This window comes from Sodiomyces alkalinus, assembly GCF_003711515.1.
Source record: "Sodiomyces alkalinus F11 unplaced genomic scaffold SODALscaffold_1, whole genome shotgun sequence".
Lineage (NCBI taxonomy): Eukaryota > Fungi > Ascomycota > Sordariomycetes > Glomerellales > Plectosphaerellaceae > Sodiomyces > Sodiomyces alkalinus.
This window is the reverse complement of record NW_021167079.1, coordinates 5,302,253-5,322,606: the sequence shown is the minus strand read 5'-3', so window position 1 is coordinate 5,322,606 and position 20,354 is coordinate 5,302,253. Positions and strand designations below refer to the sequence as shown.

The 20,354-nt window shown below is 54.2% G+C and overlaps 8 protein-coding genes across 8 annotated transcripts; 4 read left to right on the top strand and 4 right to left on the bottom strand.

Moving 5' to 3' along the window:
• Positions 1-51: 51 nt before the first annotated feature.
• Positions 52-2,954, top strand: SODALDRAFT_319657 (rho-GTPase-activating protein; the record flags this gene model as incomplete). Its single annotated transcript, XM_028609465.1, has 4 exons — positions 52-97; positions 207-388; positions 423-1,923; positions 2,020-2,954. The coding sequence occupies 4 exons, from the start codon at positions 52-54 to the stop codon at positions 2,952-2,954; spliced, it is 2,664 nt and encodes an 887-aa protein (XP_028470940.1).
• Positions 2,955-3,115: 161 nt separating this feature from the next.
• SODALDRAFT_304981 (AP-3 complex subunit delta) lies at positions 3,116-7,399 on the bottom strand. The gene is made up of 6 exons (XM_028608994.1): positions 7,129-7,399; positions 6,918-7,036; positions 6,634-6,830; positions 6,160-6,543; positions 5,848-6,070; positions 3,116-5,777 (listed from the first exon to the last, which is right to left on the bottom strand). Coding segments are annotated over exons 1-6 (3,135 nt in total). The 5' UTR covers positions 7,131-7,399; the 3' UTR covers positions 3,116-3,567.
• Positions 7,400-7,628: 229 nt separating this feature from the next.
• On the top strand, positions 7,629-8,948 carry SODALDRAFT_327303 (hypothetical protein). Its single transcript, XM_028610398.1, has one exon. It carries the CDS (start codon positions 7,939-7,941, stop codon positions 8,701-8,703), a length of 765 nt encoding a protein of 254 aa, XP_028470938.1. The 5' UTR covers positions 7,629-7,938; the 3' UTR covers positions 8,704-8,948.
• A 480-nt stretch (positions 8,949-9,428) lies between these two features.
• Positions 9,429-11,723, bottom strand: SODALDRAFT_31430 (hypothetical protein). The gene is made up of 2 exons (XM_028609257.1): positions 10,043-11,723; positions 9,429-9,961 (listed from the first exon to the last, which is right to left on the bottom strand). The coding sequence occupies exons 1-2, from the start codon at positions 11,384-11,386 to the stop codon at positions 9,479-9,481; spliced, it is 1,827 nt and encodes a 608-aa protein (XP_028470937.1). The 5' UTR covers positions 11,387-11,723; the 3' UTR covers positions 9,429-9,478.
• A 2,850-nt stretch (positions 11,724-14,573) lies between these two features.
• Positions 14,574-15,326, top strand: SODALDRAFT_355326 (hypothetical protein; the record flags this gene model as incomplete). The annotated part of the gene is made up of 4 exons (XM_028613805.1): positions 14,574-14,631; positions 14,683-14,836; positions 14,952-15,064; positions 15,145-15,326. 4 exons carry the CDS (start codon positions 14,574-14,576, stop codon positions 15,324-15,326), a joined length of 507 nt encoding a protein of 168 aa, XP_028470936.1.
• Positions 15,327-15,386: 60 nt separating this feature from the next.
• On the bottom strand, positions 15,387-16,543 carry SODALDRAFT_268568 (tetratricopeptide repeat protein; the record flags this gene model as incomplete). Its single annotated transcript, XM_028607613.1, has 4 exons — positions 15,387-15,623; positions 15,701-15,850; positions 15,907-16,113; positions 16,166-16,543. The coding sequence occupies 4 exons, from the start codon at positions 16,541-16,543 to the stop codon at positions 15,387-15,389; spliced, it is 972 nt and encodes a 323-aa protein (XP_028470935.1).
• Positions 16,544-16,898: 355 nt separating this feature from the next.
• On the top strand, positions 16,899-18,493 carry SODALDRAFT_327297 (methyltransferase). The gene is made up of 2 exons (XM_028610397.1): positions 16,899-17,343; positions 17,569-18,493. Exons 1-2 carry the CDS (start codon positions 17,019-17,021, stop codon positions 18,324-18,326), a joined length of 1,083 nt encoding a protein of 360 aa, XP_028470934.1. The 5' UTR covers positions 16,899-17,018; the 3' UTR covers positions 18,327-18,493.
• SODALDRAFT_327296 (hypothetical protein) lies at positions 17,944-19,545 on the bottom strand (the record flags this gene model as incomplete). Its single annotated transcript, XM_028610396.1, has 5 exons — positions 17,944-18,772; positions 18,829-18,964; positions 19,063-19,233; positions 19,323-19,398; positions 19,461-19,545. The coding sequence occupies 5 exons, from the start codon at positions 19,540-19,542 to the stop codon at positions 18,416-18,418; spliced, it is 822 nt and encodes a 273-aa protein (XP_028470933.1). The 3' UTR covers positions 17,944-18,415.
• Between the last annotated feature and the right edge of the window lie 809 nt (positions 19,546-20,354).

Below are 20,354 nucleotides of genomic sequence, written 5' to 3'. Positions count from 1 at the left end.
TTTGACGTCATTTGGTTCTCTTGCAACATTCCTACCACCCATTTCATTACCATGCCTGGTTTCGCAGATTCATTCTGGTCTCCCGACTATGCAGCAGGTAGGCCCCATTCCCATCAAGAACCTCGGACCGACGAAAGGGTATGATGCCAGGCACCTTATGATCTAACTCGTTTGCTTTTTTTTCTCTTTTTGCCTGCACGACCTAGGTCTTGGCGTCTTATTCGGCAAACTCCAACAAGGCGTCCTCGAGAACCGACAAATTCTGACTGTTGCCCGCCTGCGAGCCGAAGCCGAGGAAGCGTACGGTCAGCGATTAGGAGAGATAGCCCCAGCGGTGAATAAGGTGCAAGGCGGCTTTTCCAGGGACGATGGGGCCACCATTCGCAAGGTAATAAGAAGTGCACCGCTTGTCCTTCCGTCAGTTACTCCCCAGTTCGCTCTGTGTTGACGTCTGGTCCGTTTTTCAAACTCAGGCCTATGATGGCGTCCGTACCGAGATGGAGGATGCTGCGAAGAGCCACAAGAAGATCGCTCACAATATCCGAGACCTCGTCGTTAACCCCTTCTCCCGCTGGTGCGATGCCCACGAGTCCCGTATTCAGGACTCTCAGGATGACCTTCAGGCACGCATCAAGAACCACGACCGGCAAGCCGACTTGGTGAGGAAGCTTCGGAGCAACTACTTCAACAAGTGCCGCCTGGTCGAGGATATTGAGGAGGAGAACAAATTGGCCTTTCGAGACCTGGAGTCCAGTCCCAAGAATAATCAGGTCCCCGAAATCAAGGTGTCTGAGAACAAGGAAGCCGAAGCCGAAGCCGAAGCCGAAGAGGAGGAGGCACTCGAAATTGGTGACGAGGTCTACCATCCTGACCAAGTCAAGAAGATCCTGGCCCACATGCTGAACACCATACCTCTTGGCGAGCACAAGGTTCCCATCATGGGCACCTACCAGAACACATCCCCCGGGACGGATATCGTCGAGTATCTGCAGCGGAACATGGGCACCACTAGCGTAAGCTATGCTGAGAGGATTGGCCAGGACCTCATCTCTCATGGTTTCCTGCGGTTAATCGGCAACGTTGGCAACACCTTTGCCAACAGCTCCAAGATGATTTACCAATGGCGTCCCAAGGCTTTTGAGATGGCCGGCGTGCAAGAGAAGAAGCAGTTGGGGAGGACCTTCTCCATACCGGTGTCCGACGGTAGCTCCGATTCCCCCGTCGTGGGTACCGTCAGCGAATACCTCGCCAACTGGAACGTCCTCGGCAACGCCCATCCGAACGAGACCCCAGCCGAGCGTCTGCGCCGCGAAGCCCGCGAAGCCGACGAAAAATACAAGGCTGCCGTGCGCAGGCTTGACGAGTTGCGGTGCGATTTGGAGGAAAACATCTACCTCCATCTCCGCTTCCTAGAGCGGTGCGAGTTGGACAGGCTCAAGGCCATTAAGACGGTCATCCTGGACTTCTCGGGAACCATCAGCAATGCCATCCCCATCCTGCAGTCTGCGGTTGACAACATGATGCTCTTCCAAGAGACCGTCCAGCCGGCCAGCGACCTGCGGTACATGCTCGAGAACTATCGTACCGGAGGATTCCATCCGAAGGTCGTCGTGTACGAGAACTACTACAACAAGGTTGACGAACAGACCTTTGGCGTCGACCTCGAAGCCCGTGCCAAGGCCGACAAGAAGCGGGTACCGATCATTGTGACCACGCTCTTGACTTTCCTCGACCACCACTACCCTGATCTAGAGGGCGATGAAGCCCGGCGAGGAGTGTGGCTCGTCGACGTGCCTTTGTCGCAAATCCACAAGCTGCGAGCCAAGGTAAACAACGGGAAGCCCGTGCCTCACGAGGTTTTGACCCAGTTTGATATTCCAACGGTGGCTAGCCTGCTTAAGCTCTACCTACTTGAACTTCCTGGTAAGTCTAATTGTCCCCCCGGGGTTTTCTCCCTTCGCCCTCCCCGCTCTTCTGCCCCATACCAGCATCGCCCGTACTGACAAGGGCGGCTCCAAGATTCCCTCGTTTCGACTCATCTGTACGAGATCATCCGGCAGTTCTACACAGCACCTCAATCAGTCGACAGTTCCGATACCTCGAGGATAAGCGTTCTTGTGCAGACACTTGCCCAACTGCGCCTCACCAACATTGCCACCTTGGATGCTTGCATGAACCATTTCACCCGTTTGATTGACTTGACATCAGCCGACGAGGAGTATATCGCGGCACTGGCCACATCGTTAGCTCCTTGCATCCTGCGCCCGCGAACTGAAAGCTCGCTCACGATGGAGGAAAAGCACGCCTACCGCCTCATCCGTGACTTGTTCAAATACAAGGACCCCATCTTCGCCGAGCTCAAGCGCATGTCCACCGTCCACTCAGGGGCTATCGGCAGCGTCGTGGGTGGTCGTCCTCGTGCCATTAGCACCGACGAGAGCAACCGCCGCGCCAACATGGAGGAACGCAACAGGGCGCTGCTGGAGAAGGCCTCAGGAGGCCGGAGCCGCGCCACCAGCCCCGCGCCCAGCCCTCGCACCGGTCACCGCCGAGACCGGTCCGTCGGCGGCCCCGAGACGCGCTTCCCGATCCAGACGAGCCCGACATCTGCCAATGATCGCCACCAGGCTAGCCTGGGCAGCATTGTCGGCGCAACGAGCGGCCTGGCCAAGCGCCAGAGCCTGGAGGTGCCGGACCTGGCAACCGACTCGTCATTGCCGCAGGAGCGCGGCCGTGCTCAGGACAGGTCATCGCAGCCCGTCAACGGGGCCGAGACGATCCTGTCCAAGATTGAGCTCAGTGACTCGCCCATGGAGAAGCGGAACAGCCTGGGCCGCAGCGGTGCGCGCTTCGTCGGCGGGAGGAGAGTCACCGCCTCTTCTGGATCTAACCCCATTGTGGAACCGGAAACTCCTAGGGGAGTAACGCTGGAGGACAAGCCCATGGTCGACTGAGCCGGTTGTTTGCCCCCAAGGGGCTATCACCGGTAAGGCATAGATGCATGATAATGTCACAAGGGCGAATATACATGCGAGACGAGGATGAATTCGCCTCAGGGTAGTAGGATAGTGGTCCGGGCCATGTTGGCCGAACGGCAGGAGGCTGTACCATGCATATATCATACCGTTGTGCTGTACAGACGCTGTAACGCAGGCTTCATCATAGACATGGAGACAACGACAACGACCCGCTGTATTTTTCGTCTCGACTCCGTTGCTTGGGTTGAGACGGCTGGCTAAAATGGGAAGTGGTGGGATTATAGCTGGAGTCGAGTTTCTTTTTCCCTTCTCTTCCATTTTTACAGTTTTTTTCTTCTTCACGTCAGATCGCGCAAGTCTAGCCTTTCCCATTAACACGTACATTCCATTCCGGGGGTTCGTCTGTTTCTTAGGAAATGCTACCGTACCCAGATGAGCGTGGGAAATCTATTCATCATATCCACAAGCGCGATGCTTGGATAAACGAGGAAAGAAAAGATTTCATGATTCTGTAGATGGCCCCCCAGATATAGCCCAGCCCAGCCTGGCCCTGCCCACATGCCCTATACCAGTTGACTTGGCAAGATATTCACTGCTCAGCGGTAGCAGTATCTTCAGCCCCAGGTTCCACCGGAGGCTCGACAGGTGTCTTCTTCTTCTTCTTCGTCTTCTTGGGCACCGCTACAGGCTCGCCCGGTGACTGGCCTTCCATCTCGCCATTGCCGCCGCCGTCGGCCGCGTCGCCTTCGACCTTGTTCTTTTTCTTCTTCTTCACAACCCGTTCTTCTCCCCCGACGGCGGGGCCCGGCTGCTGCTTCTTCTTCTTGGCCTTCTTCTTGACCACAGTACCCTCCGCATCGACCCCCTGAGCGACCTGCACGCGCTCGTTGGCCCGCTGCATCTCGAGTCGAAGCTTCTCCACCTCTTTCATAGCCTGCGCCATTTCGGCCTCCTCGCGCTGCTGCCGCTCGTAGTCGTACGGGTGGGACGCCACAGCACCACCAGCCGCGGAGTCGCCCTCGAGACTGAATGACCCGATGTGAGACGAGTCAACTTGCAAGAGCCCCTGCTTGAGCTTCTTGGAGCGCGACTTGGTAAAGCTGTCCGAGTTGTTCTCTGACTCGTAGTTGCGCGGCGTCGAACCCCCACTGCCGACGAGGTTCTCGTCGGCGGCGACAACGAGTCTCTGCCGCGGACGCGGGGTAGGCCGCTGCGTGGACACGGGCGAGGCAGGCGAGGGGGCCGACGTGCCCAGCTTCCCCAAGTCAAGTTGCATGATAGGTATCGAATCAATATCGAGGCCGGGCCCGTTCTCCTGTTGGAGGATGTTGTGAATCGGCGTTGAAGTACGGGGGGCATTGTTGAGGCGGCCTCCAATGTAGAACGGGTCGTCCCGATTCCGCTCCATACGTTCCGCCTTGCGCCGTGCCACAATGTCGGGATCCAAGTATGCGTCCTCGGAGGCTTCCTGGTACGAGCTGACGAGCTCCTCGGACGGTTCCCCAAGCCTCATGATGGCGGGTTCAGACGATGATATGCTGGCCGGGGCGGGTCGCTGATGGTAGAAGACTTCAAAGTCATTCATCTCGTCTGTGTTCAGATGGAGAGTGTCCGTGTCAGCCAAGAGGGCATTCAGGTTCGGATGGATGGGTTCATCCAGGTCTAGCCCATTTGGCATTATGACATTCCTCTGCGCTGCGGGAGCGACGGAATTTAGCTCCCATCCTTGGAACAGTGACGGGATGGCTTGGATGAGAAGAAGTGGCGGATCTTGTTCGGCGTCGTCGGTTGAAGCCGGTTGCCCGGAGACGGCTTCGGCCGTCAACTTTAACAGCTCCACAAATTCGACTGCCCTTTCCTGGACCTCTAGGTTCGGATGGAGGGCAAGTGGCTCTAACACATCGATAATGCGGGCCATAAGTAGAGATATCCTGGACTTCCACGCCGGCGTCCAAAGCTGCCGATCGTTGCCTGCGATGAAGGCAAATATCTTGACAACAGCTTGGAGACAGGTGACCAGGGCCTCTGGGGCGTTGATCCGGGGGAGGGTCTGTAATAATGTCGATAGGGTATCGTCAGGCAAGCCGATTAGGCTTGGATATTCGCCGAGCAGCCATGCTATGGACTTGACCGAGGCAGAACCGATAGAGTGGCCAGCCGAAGTATCCGCGTTCAGTTGGGACAGAATCAAATCAGCAGCTCGGACTACTGAAGGTCGCATGGCCCTGACCTTGACGGCAACATTCCGTAGCTCGTCACCAATCTTTTCTGATATGTCACCCGCACTCGAGACACCGTATGACACGGTGGACTCGAGCTCGTTCCCCAGAACACGAGGCGCTGGGGCCATCCGGACAAGCTGTGTCAAGACGTCGATGTACCAATTAAAGTCCTCGAGATTGCCATAGTTGTTCTGTGAGCACATGTCCAAGATCCTACCTATGACTTCTATGCGGTAGTCGTCGGGCAATGGCGGGGCTTTGTCTTTCTCCTTAGCTCGGGGGTTGATCCTAACTCGGGCATCATCATCCGAGTCAGACTCGGATTCAGCTCCAAGAGGCGTCCCGACATGCCTTCCATCCCTCGACGGTGCCGATGTCCTTAGTTGTTTCATGAGGCGGCTGACGATTGTAACGAGGTTATCGGGGCTGACCATTCCCCGGACAAGATCAAGGGCCTTCGTCCGTATGGTAATATCCGGGCTGTCGATGCACTCGAGGATGACGTCCTCTTGCTGCGCAACCAAAAAGGGGTGGGTGACGACGATCTTGTTGAAGGCCAACAGTGCAACGTATTTGACTGATACGAAACAGAAAAAAAAGTCAGACATCGGCCTCAATACATTCTATTCGGTCCAGAGATGACTTACGATTGGGGTCCCCATCAATCATGATCATGCCTCTCAACTTGCTAACGCAAAGTGTGGCGATCTCTTCGCTCCCGTCATCCGCGCTTCCCAGGATTCCGCCCTGAATAATGCCGTTGATACATTCATAGAGCAGCGACATGGCAGGCGTGGTCCTGATGAGACTGGTCAGGGGTGGTAATAGCTTGCGGACAAGCCGAGGTTCTAGCGGGGTGAGGACAGCAAACTAGCACGGGGTCAGTCCCCTGTTCATCGGAGAAGCGCCCATTCATACTTTGTCGCCAAAGAATATAGGGGGGAAAGGAAAAGGAATACCAGCTTGATGAGTTTGATCGCCATCCAGTTGTTTCCCCCGTCCACCAGCAGCTCGAAGAGCCTAGGTGCCAAGGGCAGGAAGTCGTGGGGCCTCCGCCATCCCAATTCGCAGACCACGTTCACGATGGCGGCGGTGACACTAGGGTCTTCGTCCTTGTCCATAAGACGCTCCTTAATTCTAGGCCAAGCGGCCCTCAAGGCCTCGGGGTATACTAGGGCGAGCCGGTACAAGGTGACGATGACCTTCTTGCGAATGTTCGGGTGAGAATGGCTGAGACGGGGAAGGAGGTCGGACAGCGTGGACAGAGCTAAAGACGGCGTGATTATGTGAGGCAGTGTGGCCATGGGAAGGCAGATGGTCGTCGGGTGAGGCGAGGCAAGATCCTACAAGAACATGGTTAATTTCCTGGGTCCCAGGCCCCCCCTTCACTGCATCTGCAGCCGTGAATGATTTGGATTCGTTTCCCTGCCTACCTTTTTCAAAAGATTCGTAGCCAGCATGAGTACCTCGGTGTCTGGGCGGAAGCTCTGCACGGCAGCGAGGTAGCCCACCCGCTTCTGGTGAGGTTTCTGCGAGGACATGACCTCGAGTACGTGGAACGACGCCCAGGACATGTCATGGCCGACCATTTCAAGGTAAACGAGCTTCAAGAGGGCCGTCGCCTTGATATCTGCCCGACTGCGGCATCAGCAACCCGCACATAACCACGGTCATTGAATTATAGTTCCACAAAGGCAGCAGGATGTTTGTTCCTTACCCATATCCTGACTCCGCACTTCGGCCCGGCATTCTTTGAGGCTGTTCTGTATATACTCGCGCTCGTTGCCCTTGTGGTTTCGCAGACCTCGGATGAGGTCATACAGGGATTTCTCGAACCTATTGTAGCCATCAGTACCGGTCCTATTTCATGGCGTCGCCTCAACGCCGGGCGTTGGTTTCGATGTATAGAAGCGCAGTCCCCTACGTACATGGTGCCAGCGGTCGAGCCCACGCGGGGCCAGAGTCGGGGATTGGAAGACTCGGAGAGAGAGAGAGAGAAAATGAATCTAGGTCAGTGAGGGGTGATGAAGTCAGGTGCTATGCCAGCAGGGACATGTTGAAAAAAGCTCGGCGGGCAGTCGCAGCCAGAACTTTGGTAGTAGGGTCGTTTCTCGAGCGTAAGCAAAGGTAAAGCTTTCGACTTGGTCACGTCTTTACTCAGTCGGTGTTGATCTCGTGTCTAGCAGTGTGCAAGGTACGGTAAGGTAGTGAGTGTCTTAAATTAGGTAGGTACCTAGGCCGACACCAGGACATTGGTACACGTACATACGAGCTTCCCCACCATGACGAATGCCCATACTTTGGGGCGTTTTGTCACAGTGCCTGATTATGTCAGCGTAAACAACCTTACTCCGTACAAACTCCAAGAACTGGCTTTGGTGTGTGTGGGGGGGTGGAGGAGGGAGAGGAGGAGACCTGTAGCCGCGACTGACCGACCAAAAAAGCGTTTTGTTCGACGTGATATCCATCCATCCTTTGCTTCTACAGCCACAGGTTTGACGTTCAAGAGGGTCGGGGCGCGCTCAGTGGAACAATAGACCCTGGGGATTCTTATATCATCACTACAGAAAGCATTAACAGCAGTGACAAACGGACAATGGCCTACACTCGTTGAGAAACCCTTCACCATCTTCAACTCTTCGAAACAATCTTTTGTCGGCCTCCCATCATCCTACCTGACCAGTTCACTCACTTGGATCGAAACCTTCGTCTCCTGACCGACTCCCACTCACACCCAAATGTCGCGGCGATCCGTTTCCCGCCTCGCCACTCCCCTAACGCACGCCCTCTCCTCCCTGGCGCCGTGCACGACACCCTCCTTTCTATTTCGAGGCGCAACGACCGCCACCACAACCCTCCGCCATGCCGCTCCGCGCACGACGCATAGCCGCCGCCCGTTCTTCACCCTTCCCGACCTCCCCTCCGCCCCTCCTCAGACCTTGACCGCCAGCCGCATCCTCTCCTACCCGACCGCAGACCTCTACACCCTCATATCCGACGTCGACTCCTACTCCACCTTCGTCCCCTACTGCTCCCACTCACGCGTCACCCGCTGGACGACACCACCGCCGGGACAGTCGCCCGACGATCCAAACTCCCGACCCTGTCCGGCGCAAGCTGACCTCCGCGTCGGCTGGGGCGGCTTCGAAGAGACCTTCACAAGCCGCCTGCGCTGCGTACCCGGTCAGAGCGTCGAAGCCGTCAGCGGAGCCGAGATCGACGGGACGGGCGACCACCCCGGCGGCGCCGTCTTCAAGAGCCTCGTGACGCGGTGGACGGTGCAGCCACTCGAACACAACATGACGGCAGCGGGGAACGAGGGCACCGCCGCTACCAAGGTCGACCTCGTCATCCGCTTTCAGTTCGCCAATCCGCTGTATTCGGCCGTGAGCGCAGCCGTATCTGACAAGGTGGCCGGCGTCATGGTTGAGGCGTTCGAGAAGCGCGCGAGGTGGATGCTTGGGGCGCCAAGATCGTCCCTTACACTTAACGGGAATATTTGAAAGACGGCAGGAGGATTGAATTGGTCCTCAAAACTGACAACAAGACGAAAATAGACACCGGTGCAGACATAAACAGACAGACGACTGTGTTTATACCGAAGCAACCCCGCACAATTCTAGACCTTCGTACATAATGTATAAGAGAAAAATGTTAGGGAAACAAAGAAAAAAGGACATGAAAAATAAGACATCTCATAGACAACGCTTCCTAGCCAGAAATAGCAGTCTCTTCCACGGTCCTCTCCCACGCTTCGCTGCGCCATAATCAACTTGAAACCAAGCAGACCATTCCTGTCCGAAAAATAACCGTATTCCACAAGGGATACATCGTGCCACTGAAGCGGTAATCCAACGAGAGTGTCTTGGGTCCATTCACCCGTTTCGTACCCATCCTACCCAAAGAGCCAGCTAGATGCCCAAGACTCCCAGCATTCATGCATTATAGACGTGAAGTGGTGATATAGGGCGCCGAATGCATGTAGCTGCGCAATCAACAAAGCAAAAAAGGGGGAGAAGAAAAGGAAAAGAAAAAAGAAGAAGAAGAAAGAAAGGGGGCTGGAAATGTGGAGGAGAAAACGCAGCAAGGTATCATGGGTATGCGACAAGGAAGTTTCAAAGAAAAAGCCCAGTCAAACATGCCGCTAACAAGGTTGGTAATCAAAACAAATCACTGTAGGCCACCCGGAAACCCCGAAATACAAGCTCCGTTTACACCGGCTATTTCTTGGACCTTAGAAGAAGTCAGTATTGTAACCCAAGGAAGCAGAGAGGCCACTCACTTCTTCTTGACCGGTTTCCCTGCCATCCAACTCAGCACCGCGCCATTGGCCTTGGGCTTCTTTTTGGGTTCCGCGTGAACAACATGGACGCCGGCTGGTGCCCCACGGCCGGGTGGCGCATGGAACGGTGGCGGTGGAGGCGCTCCGCCAGGAACGGCGCCACCCCCAGGGCGAACACCCGGAGGAGGCACGCGTCCCGCTGCCATCTGGGCCGCCAACTTTGCGCGCAGGGCTTCGGGCAGGTCTCGCCCTCCAGCTCTCATGAAGGCTGCATGCTGCATGCTGTGGTGGTGCTGCGCCATCTTGTTCTCGGGCCACATGCGCATCTCGATCGTCCAGTCGGGTTCGAGGACCTTATCCCAAACCTGCGGGAGGATGATCTCCCCATTTGGACCGATCAAATCATAATGGCCCTGCTGGACCTGGGGTCCGATGATGTCGACATGTAGGAAGGCCTGCTTGATAAGTCCTTGCATATCCTGGGGTTCTTTGTTAGCATATTGCCGGGGGGAACAGAAAAAAGAAACAAAAGACAGAAGGGGATGAGCATCATAACATACTTCCCACTTGGCGCACAGGTGGAAAGGGAAGCTAAACTTCCTGCCCACTGCATCCTTGAACTTGATGGGCGCCTTGTCTTTGCTCTTCTTGGACTCGGCTTCAAATTTGATTCTGGCTTCCTCGGCAGCCTTCTTCTTCATGGCATCCTCCTCCTTCTTTTTCTCAGCAGCTGCGGCTGCAGCGTCCTCAGCGGCCTTGGCCTCAGCTTCGAGCTTGGCTCGGGCCTCGGCCTCTGCCTTTGCCTTGGTTTCCTCTTCCCACCTCTTCTTTGCTTCTTCCGCCGCCGCCGCCGCCGCCGCAGCTGCGGCTGCAGCCTCCCCGGCGGCCTTGGCCTCAGCTTCGAGCTTGACTCGGGCCTCTGCCTCTGCCTTTGCCTTGGTTTCCTCTTCCCACCTCCTTTTTGCTTCTGCCTCAGCCGCGGCGGCAGCTCTGGCCTCGGCTTCCGCCTTGAGTTGTGCTTCAAACTTGGCCCGTGCTGCAACCTCGGCCGCCGCCCGGGCTTCCTCTTCGCGCTTCTTCCGTTCCTCGGCCGCTTTCAACTCCGCTTCGTACTTCTCCCGAGCCTCCCGTTCGATGCGAGCCATGGTTTCTGCGTGCAGCCTAGCCTGCTCGGCCTCGGCCTTGCGCTCTGCCTCCATCTTCTCCCGTGCAGCCCTCTCGGCCTCCGCCTTGGCTATCTCAAACTCTTTCTTCGCCTCCTCGGTAGCTTTCCTACGGGCTTCTTCCCGAATCCTGATTTGGTCTTCGGTCTCCCTTCGGATTCGTTCTTCAAATTCTCTCCTCCTCTCTTCCTCGTCCTTTTTAGCCTGTTCCTCCTGGAATGCCTTGAGCTGGAGTAACATTCGTTGCTTTTCTGGATCTGGCTTCGGAGGCTCTGGCGGGGCTGGCGTTTTCGGGGGAGCGGGGGCCTCGGTGGCAGGCGGTGGGGGCGGGGAGTGATACATGTATTGCTGCAAATGAGGGGCAATGGGATACCCTGCGGGGCCGGTCGGACCGGGCGGGCCACCGTAGTAGCCCGGTTGTTGATACGGCATCATGTCATACGGACCCCTTGGTTCTGCACCAAAATAGCTCTGCCCACTGCCGTTGGCGTGCGGTGAAAACGGGTTGCCTGGGTAGTTTGAGTAGGGGACCATTGTCTGATTGCTAGGCCCGTAAGGGCTCGGCATGTAGCCCCCTGCATGGCTTTGAGGGTAACCGGGCGGTCCAGCTGGTGGAGGAGGGCCTCTGGAGCCAAAGTAGCCTCCAGGAGGCCCGTAGCCACCGTGGCCAGGATAAGGCCCGTATTCCTCGGCCGGATCCACGCTGTCGGGTGGTGGGGGCGGTGCGGTGCGATATGGCATGGACTGACGAGGGGGTAAGACGTGGTGGCGCGGGGGTGGCCGGCGAGAGCGAGAGCGGGAGCGGGAACGGGAATGAGATGCTGAGCGGTAGGGTCGTCCGTTGCCGGCCGAGGCAGAGTCGTCGGGGTCGAGTTCGTCGTATGTCTCCGCCCACTCTGCGGAGGAGCTATCCTCTTGGCTGTAGGGGTGAGAAGAGTAATCTTCCTCTTCGCTGTACGAGATGGGTCGCGACGCGTAGCCGGAGCTTTGTCTTATGGTGGGATGTCGTCGCCTTGAGAGAGAAAATGCCGTTAACACACACAGACACACACCACACTCGACAGAGGTGGGGGAGGAAAGCGTAAGATGAAACTTACGACATGGGGACTTCTGTATCTCCTTTACTCGTGACAATCCCGTAAAAGAAGTCAGAGCAAAGGATGTGACTGAAAGAAAAAGAAGAGGGAAAAAAAAAGGGAAAGGGTGACCTTTCCTACGAGACAATAACGAGCCAAGTTATCCCGTCCTGTCCGAGAGTTCGATTGTGTGGATTGATTGTGCAAAGGTTCAAAGTCGGCCAAGAACAGCAAGCAAGCACAAGGTATGTGTTCAGAAGCTAGTTAAGGGCTTGATGAAGTATCGAAGCACCCTTTGGAGATTGACAGTCGGAAAATAAGGGACACCAGCGAAGTACTGGGGGTGAGGAGTGTTGGAAGAGGGATCCGAAGGTGGGTCGGTTTATCCTTTTTGCTGTACGGTGATCTGGTGGTCAAGTGGTGCTGCTGGCCTGAAAATGGGGTTCGGTTGGATTTGGTCGGCGATGAGGAGAGGGAGGAAAGTGGAAGAAGAAGAAAAAAAGGAAGGAGGGTATTCGGTGCAGCTGGGCAGCGATCGCGGATCAAAACCGCCTGGCAAGGCGGCGATACACCTCAGGTATGTAATAATCCGACATGAAACAGCAGGCTGGAAGAAGCAGTGCGTTCTGCACTCTCTCGGGAGGTCTTACGAGCAGGTACTGAAGTACCTACTTTCGTCCTCCGTAAGGTACAGAATGACCGGGGAACAAACGTGGAGAGCGAAGGCGGTGACGATGGTACAGATAGGCGGGGTTGTAGAGGTGAGTGAGTGGGTAATGGGGGGCCTTTGTTTAAACGGGAGACCGAGGAACCGGGAACTCGACGGGATTGGTCTGTCATGTAAAATAATTGTTTTGTCAGTCAAGGTACGAGATGTTGTGAGACGCTGCAGATTGAATTAAGAGAAACGTGGAAAATATGAATGCCGGATGCCAGATGTGGGATGGTCTTTGCCAGGGCGGCATGAGACGGGAAGCGGTCGTGGAGGGGAGTCAGAGACGACGATGAACAACAAATGGTCGACCACTTTTGGCAAGCAATCGGTTTATATGAATCGGACGGAGAACGTTGCGTCGCGTCCTGGACCAGCAACCCCTCTCGGTAGGATAGGCTCGCTGAGAGAACGAAACGCAATGAAAGGATGGGTACCCCTGCCCCTCCATTTGGAAATCTGAAGTTCCGTGTCTCGGCACCTAACCATGTTGAATGGCCACCCCGGCTCCCTTTGGCCCTCGAACTTTCTGTCGCTGCGCTCAGCTTTTGTTACCCACTTGGGCCTGTCCAGAACACCAGGGATTGGCATCTAGTCTTTCCTCAAATGGCGCTTTCAGAAACAATGACAATAAGTCACTCAGGGCAATCCGCCCGCTTATAAAGCCAGACAATCCAGATAACACATTCGAAGGGATAAAAAGGAGACAGAATGAAGCTGGAGGTACGCACCTCGAAACAGTATCGGCTGGAGAGCCAGTGATTTCGTCTTGGCGTGTCCAGTTCCAGATGATGATAAACTCGGATGGTCTTTTCAAGTCGGCAGAAGCCGTGGTGGCGGGACGGGCCTTGTTGGTCTCTTTAATGGCCACACTTGCTCGTTCTTTTAACACACCTCTCGGTGTCTTTCCGGGAGAGACGCTGCTCGAATATACGGAGTAGCCGTGTTGGTGTTGACGGATGTCTCTGCTGTCCGTCGTCCGCTGTGTGTGTTCTTGGTTATACGTTGTCTCGTTGGTATTTCGCGGGATGAAGAGGACCACGGCATCTAGAGGAGGCCAGACGCAGAGAAACACAGAACCACTCTGTGCCTAGACAGGCTGTTTTTCCCTTTGTCGTACCTAGCAGTATGTCGGATATGAGGAAGGGCCCCAAAAAGCGGCTGTGTAATTACTTCGTGTTATTATTGCAGTGACGGGCCTAGCTGGTCGTCTGCAAGCTGCTGCAGGAAGGTCCAGGTGCACGACTCGTACTTCGTAAGTACCGAACCAAGCTAGGCTCTACCGTAAGATACCTAGTAGGTACCCCGAAGGTAGGTCACGGGTTTTGGCCGGTTGCCGTGGTGAGCCCAGGAGATGACTGGACACGATAACAGCCAACGCAGCGGCTAACCTGACAGTATTGGATGGAGTGGAATGTGGTGGAAGTACCGATTTTTGGATCTTCTTGCAGCCGTTAACAATACCCAGCTAGGGTTACTCTGCTTCAGGCAACTTCTTCGTGATTATTGATCCTGGGTTTGGTGTTATCCCTAGGGCCTAGAGCTGTCTCTAGCTTCTGTCTCGTGCAGCTGGCTGTAATGCAAGGGAAGTTTAGTTTGGATGAGATGTTCGCTGCCTGTAAGCCTAGGTAGAAGGCAATGATTCAGTATTGGGAAGGGGTTCCTAGTTGGCTACCTCTAGTAGCGGGGGATATGGGGTTACGCTTCTCACAGTCGATGAGACGAGGCTAATGGGGGATTTTTCCAATTGTAGCGTGGGTTAAGATGGTATTGCTTTGTCGTTTGATGGTGTTCTCAGGGGTTTGAGGCGACGCAACATGGTTTTCAACGTGGCGAGGTTGGAGAGAGCAACAAATCGTTTCTGGTGGTCCAGCGCTCACTGCTGCTGTCTTTTTCTTGCTTAGTGACGACTCGACAGCTGGGGATCTGTCCAAGGTTTAAATGCGGTTGACTAAAACAATTATCATCGGGTGAAATCTGTAAAATAACTAGGCCAGATGTTGCACCGATATATATTTCGTCGAGAGTCCCTGTTTAGTCCTTCAATCTCCGACTCTCGTCGTTTGTTTCCCTTGCATTGCGTCTTCAAATGGATTGATTGTAAAAAAGAAATTATTTCTGATCCACAAAGCTTCGCCCGATGCCGCAAAAATCCATGAACTGGTTACCCGGCTCTGGGAAACCTGAGCCCGGGGCTGGTGAGTTCAATCAACTCGCTGCGTTGGCAGATAGGGATGACTCACTGCCAGCTCACGCGTGGGCCATCAACCCGGCTCTTTCCACCGCCATCTCGTACCAACTCGTCCAGAGGCTCATAAACGGGGCGTACGACAAGAATCGAGTTTACTCCGTAATTATTTCGTACGACTCCTTGTCAGTAGACCAAAACAACCAAAACGAGCCGTCAGTACGTTAGAGCAACGAGAGAATGCAACAAGAAAATTTTGCCGATGGGTCAAGGTTCCCTGATTAGCGCGGTGAAACCCAATTGCAAGGCCTGATGCCTGCCCGATGCAAGCCTTTTCTGCCCAATTTCCGCTCCGCCTCTGTTCCGTATGACGACACTCTACATCCCTAAATGCAGTCTTCGGGAGTCGACGCGTTTTCAACTACACCCTTCCCATTCGTCCAGTGGCAACCAGTCGGAGGAACTTCGACAGATTAGGCGGGCCCCAGTCTAGGCAGCTGTCAAAGCCAACTCGATCTCCAAGCACTCCGCCAGTCGAACGAGAACCCCCCGAGACAACCGGGAGACGTATCAAGCTCCTATCTGCAGACCGGCGCCTCCAACTCGCATCCCATTTCAAACATCGCCTCTCTTGATACGCTCGTTAACGCGCAGGTGCGGTCGATTACCCGCCATTGCATAAGAGGGGCAGGATTGACAACATGAAATTGGTGTCACTGGACTACTAGGTCTTCCAACATCCAGTCGCCAACGGTCATGGCCGTCTCAGCGTACAAGGTCCGCAGAGTCTTTCTCTAGCAGCTCTCGGGCCGCTGCGATTTCGGATGGTTTATAGCCTTGCCAGAGCGGCTCGCCCGCTAGATTCCGCCGCACTATCTCCGCAAGCTTCTTGGTTGCCAGCTCGTTGAGCTTTTCTGTTGTTGTAGTATCCGGCGGTATCCAATCACCTGACTCGGCATGCATCGATACCTTTGGGGGGTCTTTCAAAAGTTTGCCCGTGGCCTAGGAACTGTCAGCCAGAACCCATCATCACAGGGACGCGAAACACAGAGAGAGAGATGGTGATGATGGTTGAATACCAATTTGAGACCATAATATCCACGTATGTAATCGTCGCAGAGCTCGATACTCCTGGAGAATCTCTTCACAGACTCGGTCAGGTGCTTTTGGCGCAAAGTATCCGAACTCGAAGCCGCCATATAGAGCACCTCGCCCAGCCGGGCATGTATCTAAAATTCGTCAGGAGTGAACGGAATTTTTCTCCGGGGAAGGAGGTAAGACCAACGTTCCAGGCATTCGGAGTCAACACCAATACCTCCTCAAGAGAATAGATAGCCTGCGGATAAAGTCCTTGAGAGAGGTATATGTCTGCGAGTTCCGCCCACGATTCGGCGTCAGTTGGAGAGTAGTCCAGAAGATCATTGAGCGCTTCGATAGCCTCTGATGTTTTCCCCATGGACCGCAATAGCGCCACTCGTCGTTTCGCCACAGGCTGTCCCCAAAAGTCAGCCTCTCGTCATCGTACATTGGGAATGGCAACCAACAATATTCGTGGTCGTTGGCCCTAGTATTGTCTCGTATTCTTTCAGAATCTGGACGAGTTCGCCCTGATTGTCGGCTGCCGCTTCCTTGACTAGCCCCTTGAAGGCCAACACTCGTTCATTGTCGTTTCCGAATCGTAACACAAGACGTTCCAAGAACTCGCGGGCTGACTCCATGTCCCCCGTTCGACAGCATGCTAAGAGGAGGTTCTCATAGGCGGTCCATATCTCTGGCGTTTCGGATGCTGAGAACAAAGATAACAGTAGCGACGACGAGAAGGACTTGGGAATATTCCGTAATATCGAAGGTGCTAGCTGAGCCAGTTTCAGCACCTCTCCCGGGGCCAGTTCGCTCTGTGGCCGAGCGACAGATTGTTCCATCTTCTCGTGTCTGTTCCGAGTGCAATTATGGCGTTGGGTTCGAGATGTTAGAAGTTGGAATCGAGGATGGGGTGTCAGCTGTTGATCTCATCGACAATGAGATAACTCGAACGAATGGAGCTGCGTACCTCTAGCTTGCCGTGAAGACATGGCATAGGTACACTGATACATCGGTGACCGGAGTATCCTAGAGCCGGGTTGGTACGCCCCGTATCCATTGTTTCCACTTACTACACTATGACCAATCAGCCCTGACACGCAATTTAGTCTGTGGATCCAGTCGGAGTGGGCCTTCTGGAAGATAAAAATTGCCGAATCTCGTTCGACGCTTTTTCTTCTTCTCTTGAGTTCCGCACCTCATTGCACTCTAGAATACTTTGAACCCTGTGGCCAAGGATAGAGCGTCCAAGAATCCGTATTTTGGGTTTCTCTCTCTCTAGACCAGCGAGTCTCAAGTGTCTGAGCTTTTGCAACTATGTGGTCTCCGCTGGAGCTTGCAGCAGGCGTCTCGCTAGGCGAGCAAGGCCTCGTCGAGCAAACTGCTGCTCTGCAACTCGCGCAGCCCAAAGATCAGGCTCAAAATCAGTCTGCTATCCATTCTGATGACTCCAGCGCTCAACAGAAGCAATTTAACTCGGGGGTCGATCACTCTCAGTTTGGCAGTCGCTACCTCACCGAAGAGGACGATGTTTTCCAACATAACGCCTGGGACCACGTCGAGACTGATGATGCATTCAAACGGTTCGCCGAAGAGCAGTATGAAATGCAGCGTCAGTCTCCCGTTTCGGAGTTTGATAAAAGTGAGTGTCCTCTCTGCCCTTCGCCTTTCCTCAACTACTCGCAATGTCGAAGTACAACACAGGTGTTATATGATGATTCCCCATTTTACGCATAGTTCAGCTGAATCAATGTGATGAAACTTGCAATTTTTGTCTTTCGCTCCCATCTGATGCACCACACCTCTCTTCTCTCAGTGTTCTCATGACTATACACTCTATGGGTTATGGACTAACGAGATTCTACAGATAGACTAAATACAAATCCTGCCCGGATGTGGGACCTGTTCTATAAAAACAACACGGCCAATTTCTTCAAGAACCGAAAGTGGCTTCAGCAAGAATTTCCCGTTCTTGGCGACATAACCAGGGATGACGCTGGTCCTAAGATAGTTCTTGAGATCGGCGCTGGCGCTGGCAATACGGCTTTCCCCATATTGGCACACAGCAAGAACCCTCAACTTAAAGTGCATGCCTGCGATTATTCCAAAAAGGCGGTTGAAGTGATGCGAAGTCAGGACGAGTACAACGAAGCCTTCATGCAAGCCGACGTATGGGATGTGACGAGCGATGAGCTTCCTCCCGGCCTCCAGGAAGGTTCGGTTGATGTCGCGATTCTAATATTCATATTCTCGGCCCTTGCGCCCAATCAATGGAAAAAGGCCGCCTCCAATGTCCACCGCCTGCTCAAACCTGGCGGCCAGGTCTGCTTCCGAGACTATGGAAGAGGGGATCTGGCGCAGGTCAGGTTCAAAAAGGGCCGATATATGGCCGAGAACTTCTACGTGCGGGGCGACGGCACCCGAGTTTACTTCTTTGAGAAAGATGAACTCGAGTGCATCTGGACCGGGAAGTTTGAGGACGAAGCTGACGAGCCCTACCCAGGCTTCGAGATCGACTTCCTCGGTGTCGACAGGCGATTGCTCGTCAACCGGGCGCGCAAACTCAAGATGTACAGGTGCTGGATGCAGGGTCGATTTAGAAAAAGAGAGGAACCATCCCAATAACAATTATCCATCGTATCAAGCAAGTGACGGCAGGCACAGCTATGCAACTCCCCAGAAGCATCTACGCTGGCGACAATGATGATCTAGCTCTAGTATAAGACTCGCTCACGTAGTTGGCTCCTCTCGGTTAGTCCAAACCCGATGGCGTCCAGATAGCAATTAAGGCCTCCGTATCGATGAGTTAGATGTTCTGAAATGGCTGCGATCATGCCAGGAGCAGTACTGTGCCAGTCATCCGGCAAGTCAATCTCCCGGAGCTCCTCAAGTCTCTGTTTCTTGTCCTGGACAAGACCCACGTCGCTTAGCGCGTAATCATGTTCGATAGCGGGCATAGGGACTCCCACGATCATCACGATGAGTGCGATAACGAGGCCCGTCCTGTCTTTGCCTTGGGTGCAGTGGATAAGCGTTGGTAACCCATCCAGCTCGAGGAGGGATCTCAAGACCTGGAAGTCTCGTTTTGAGTAAGTGAGTTCCGAGTGAAGCGCGATGGACGACCTACCGTGGCGACTTCCTGTTGGGATTGGTCCAACATGTCTAAGGCCATGCCAATCAGTCCACGCGGACGCAGGACTTCCCGGGCTATTATAGCAAGGCCCTGGATGCGATACCCAAAGAGGTAGCAGAAGATCACTTTGCTAGAAAAAATAGAACGAGGTAGGTCAGAGTAACTAGGTCACTTGGCCCATCCCACAGCGGAAGGGAGCTTGTCGCAAAGAAGAGGGAACGGGCTTACATGAAACTCCACCATGAAAGCTGGCGTAGCATGTGGCGCTCCAGTGCGCGGCCGGCGACGCTGACATGGCGGTATCTCAACCCTGGGATCGGAATCGGAAACCGTTCATTCTCAACGGAAGCGTCACGACGATCTTCTTGACCCTTCTGGGCCTGCTTGAGAAGCTCAGTCCTAGACAGTATTAGTTAGCGGAAATAATGGTCCAGTATATACTGACACGATCAGTTACGGTCCAAGTGCAGCCGGAAGAGGGGACATACTCAGTACGAAGGTCAATAACAGATCTGATTCCCAGGTCTTCCCGAAGACGGGTTGCGTCGTAGACGGATGCGTCATCTGAAGACCAGTCCAGAACGTCAGGAACGAGCCGAGAACGGAAACAGGAAATCGCCATGTACCTGGTCTAGCAGCACGATAGAGCACGCCTTCTTTTAAGCGCCTGGGCGTTCTCTGGGGTAAGATAGTGCAATTCCTGGTCATCGAAGCAGCGAGTCGGTGTCACACCTATGGTTCAGAAAAGAATTGACGGTCCTGCCAACGTCCCGCAGGTTTGCGATAGTCGTGATACCCTCAACTGGGTCCATATCGGAGCTCGCATGCGGGCGGACTGATGGATAGAGTGGCAGTTCGTGGAAAGGGATGGGAAATGCAAGCTGGTGACGTGGTGAACAAAAACGAACCTGGAGGCATGGCTGCTTCAGGGGCACCATAAATTACGGATATAACGTACTTACCTGCCAGTTCACCGTTTTCATACAGGCCCGAAAGACTGGTTTAGGAAATGGTTAAGTCTAGTGCGACGCGTGGCAGGGGTACCGAGTTGGCATGGCGATGGTTTACTTACCTTAGAAGCAGTCAAATTCTGAAGGTTTCTTTTTGCAGAGTCTACCCATAGGTACCTCAGTATTCACTCAGTCATCTACTTGACTGAAAGCATAAGTTGAATTCTGTATCAGAGGAGTGTGCAATTCATGGCAATTCAGGGATGTTATTATGAAGAGATGATTCAGGATATAATTGGTGCCAGTTCGACAATGCCTCATGGAGAGTTCAGAGATCTACAGGGTCCCGAAGCTGCAGTGGATCCTTCAGATGTCATAACGTGTTACTGTATCTGCAGTAATTACCTCTCCTTCACGTGTAGTGTATTCATGGTAGATGATTACAACGTACTCTCGTTGCTACTGAAGGTACGGATAATTTTACCTAAGTACCTATATTGATACTGTTTGGTACCTTAGTTACATGGATTAGAGACCTATATCGTCCTACTTCGTTCGTAGCGCGGTGGT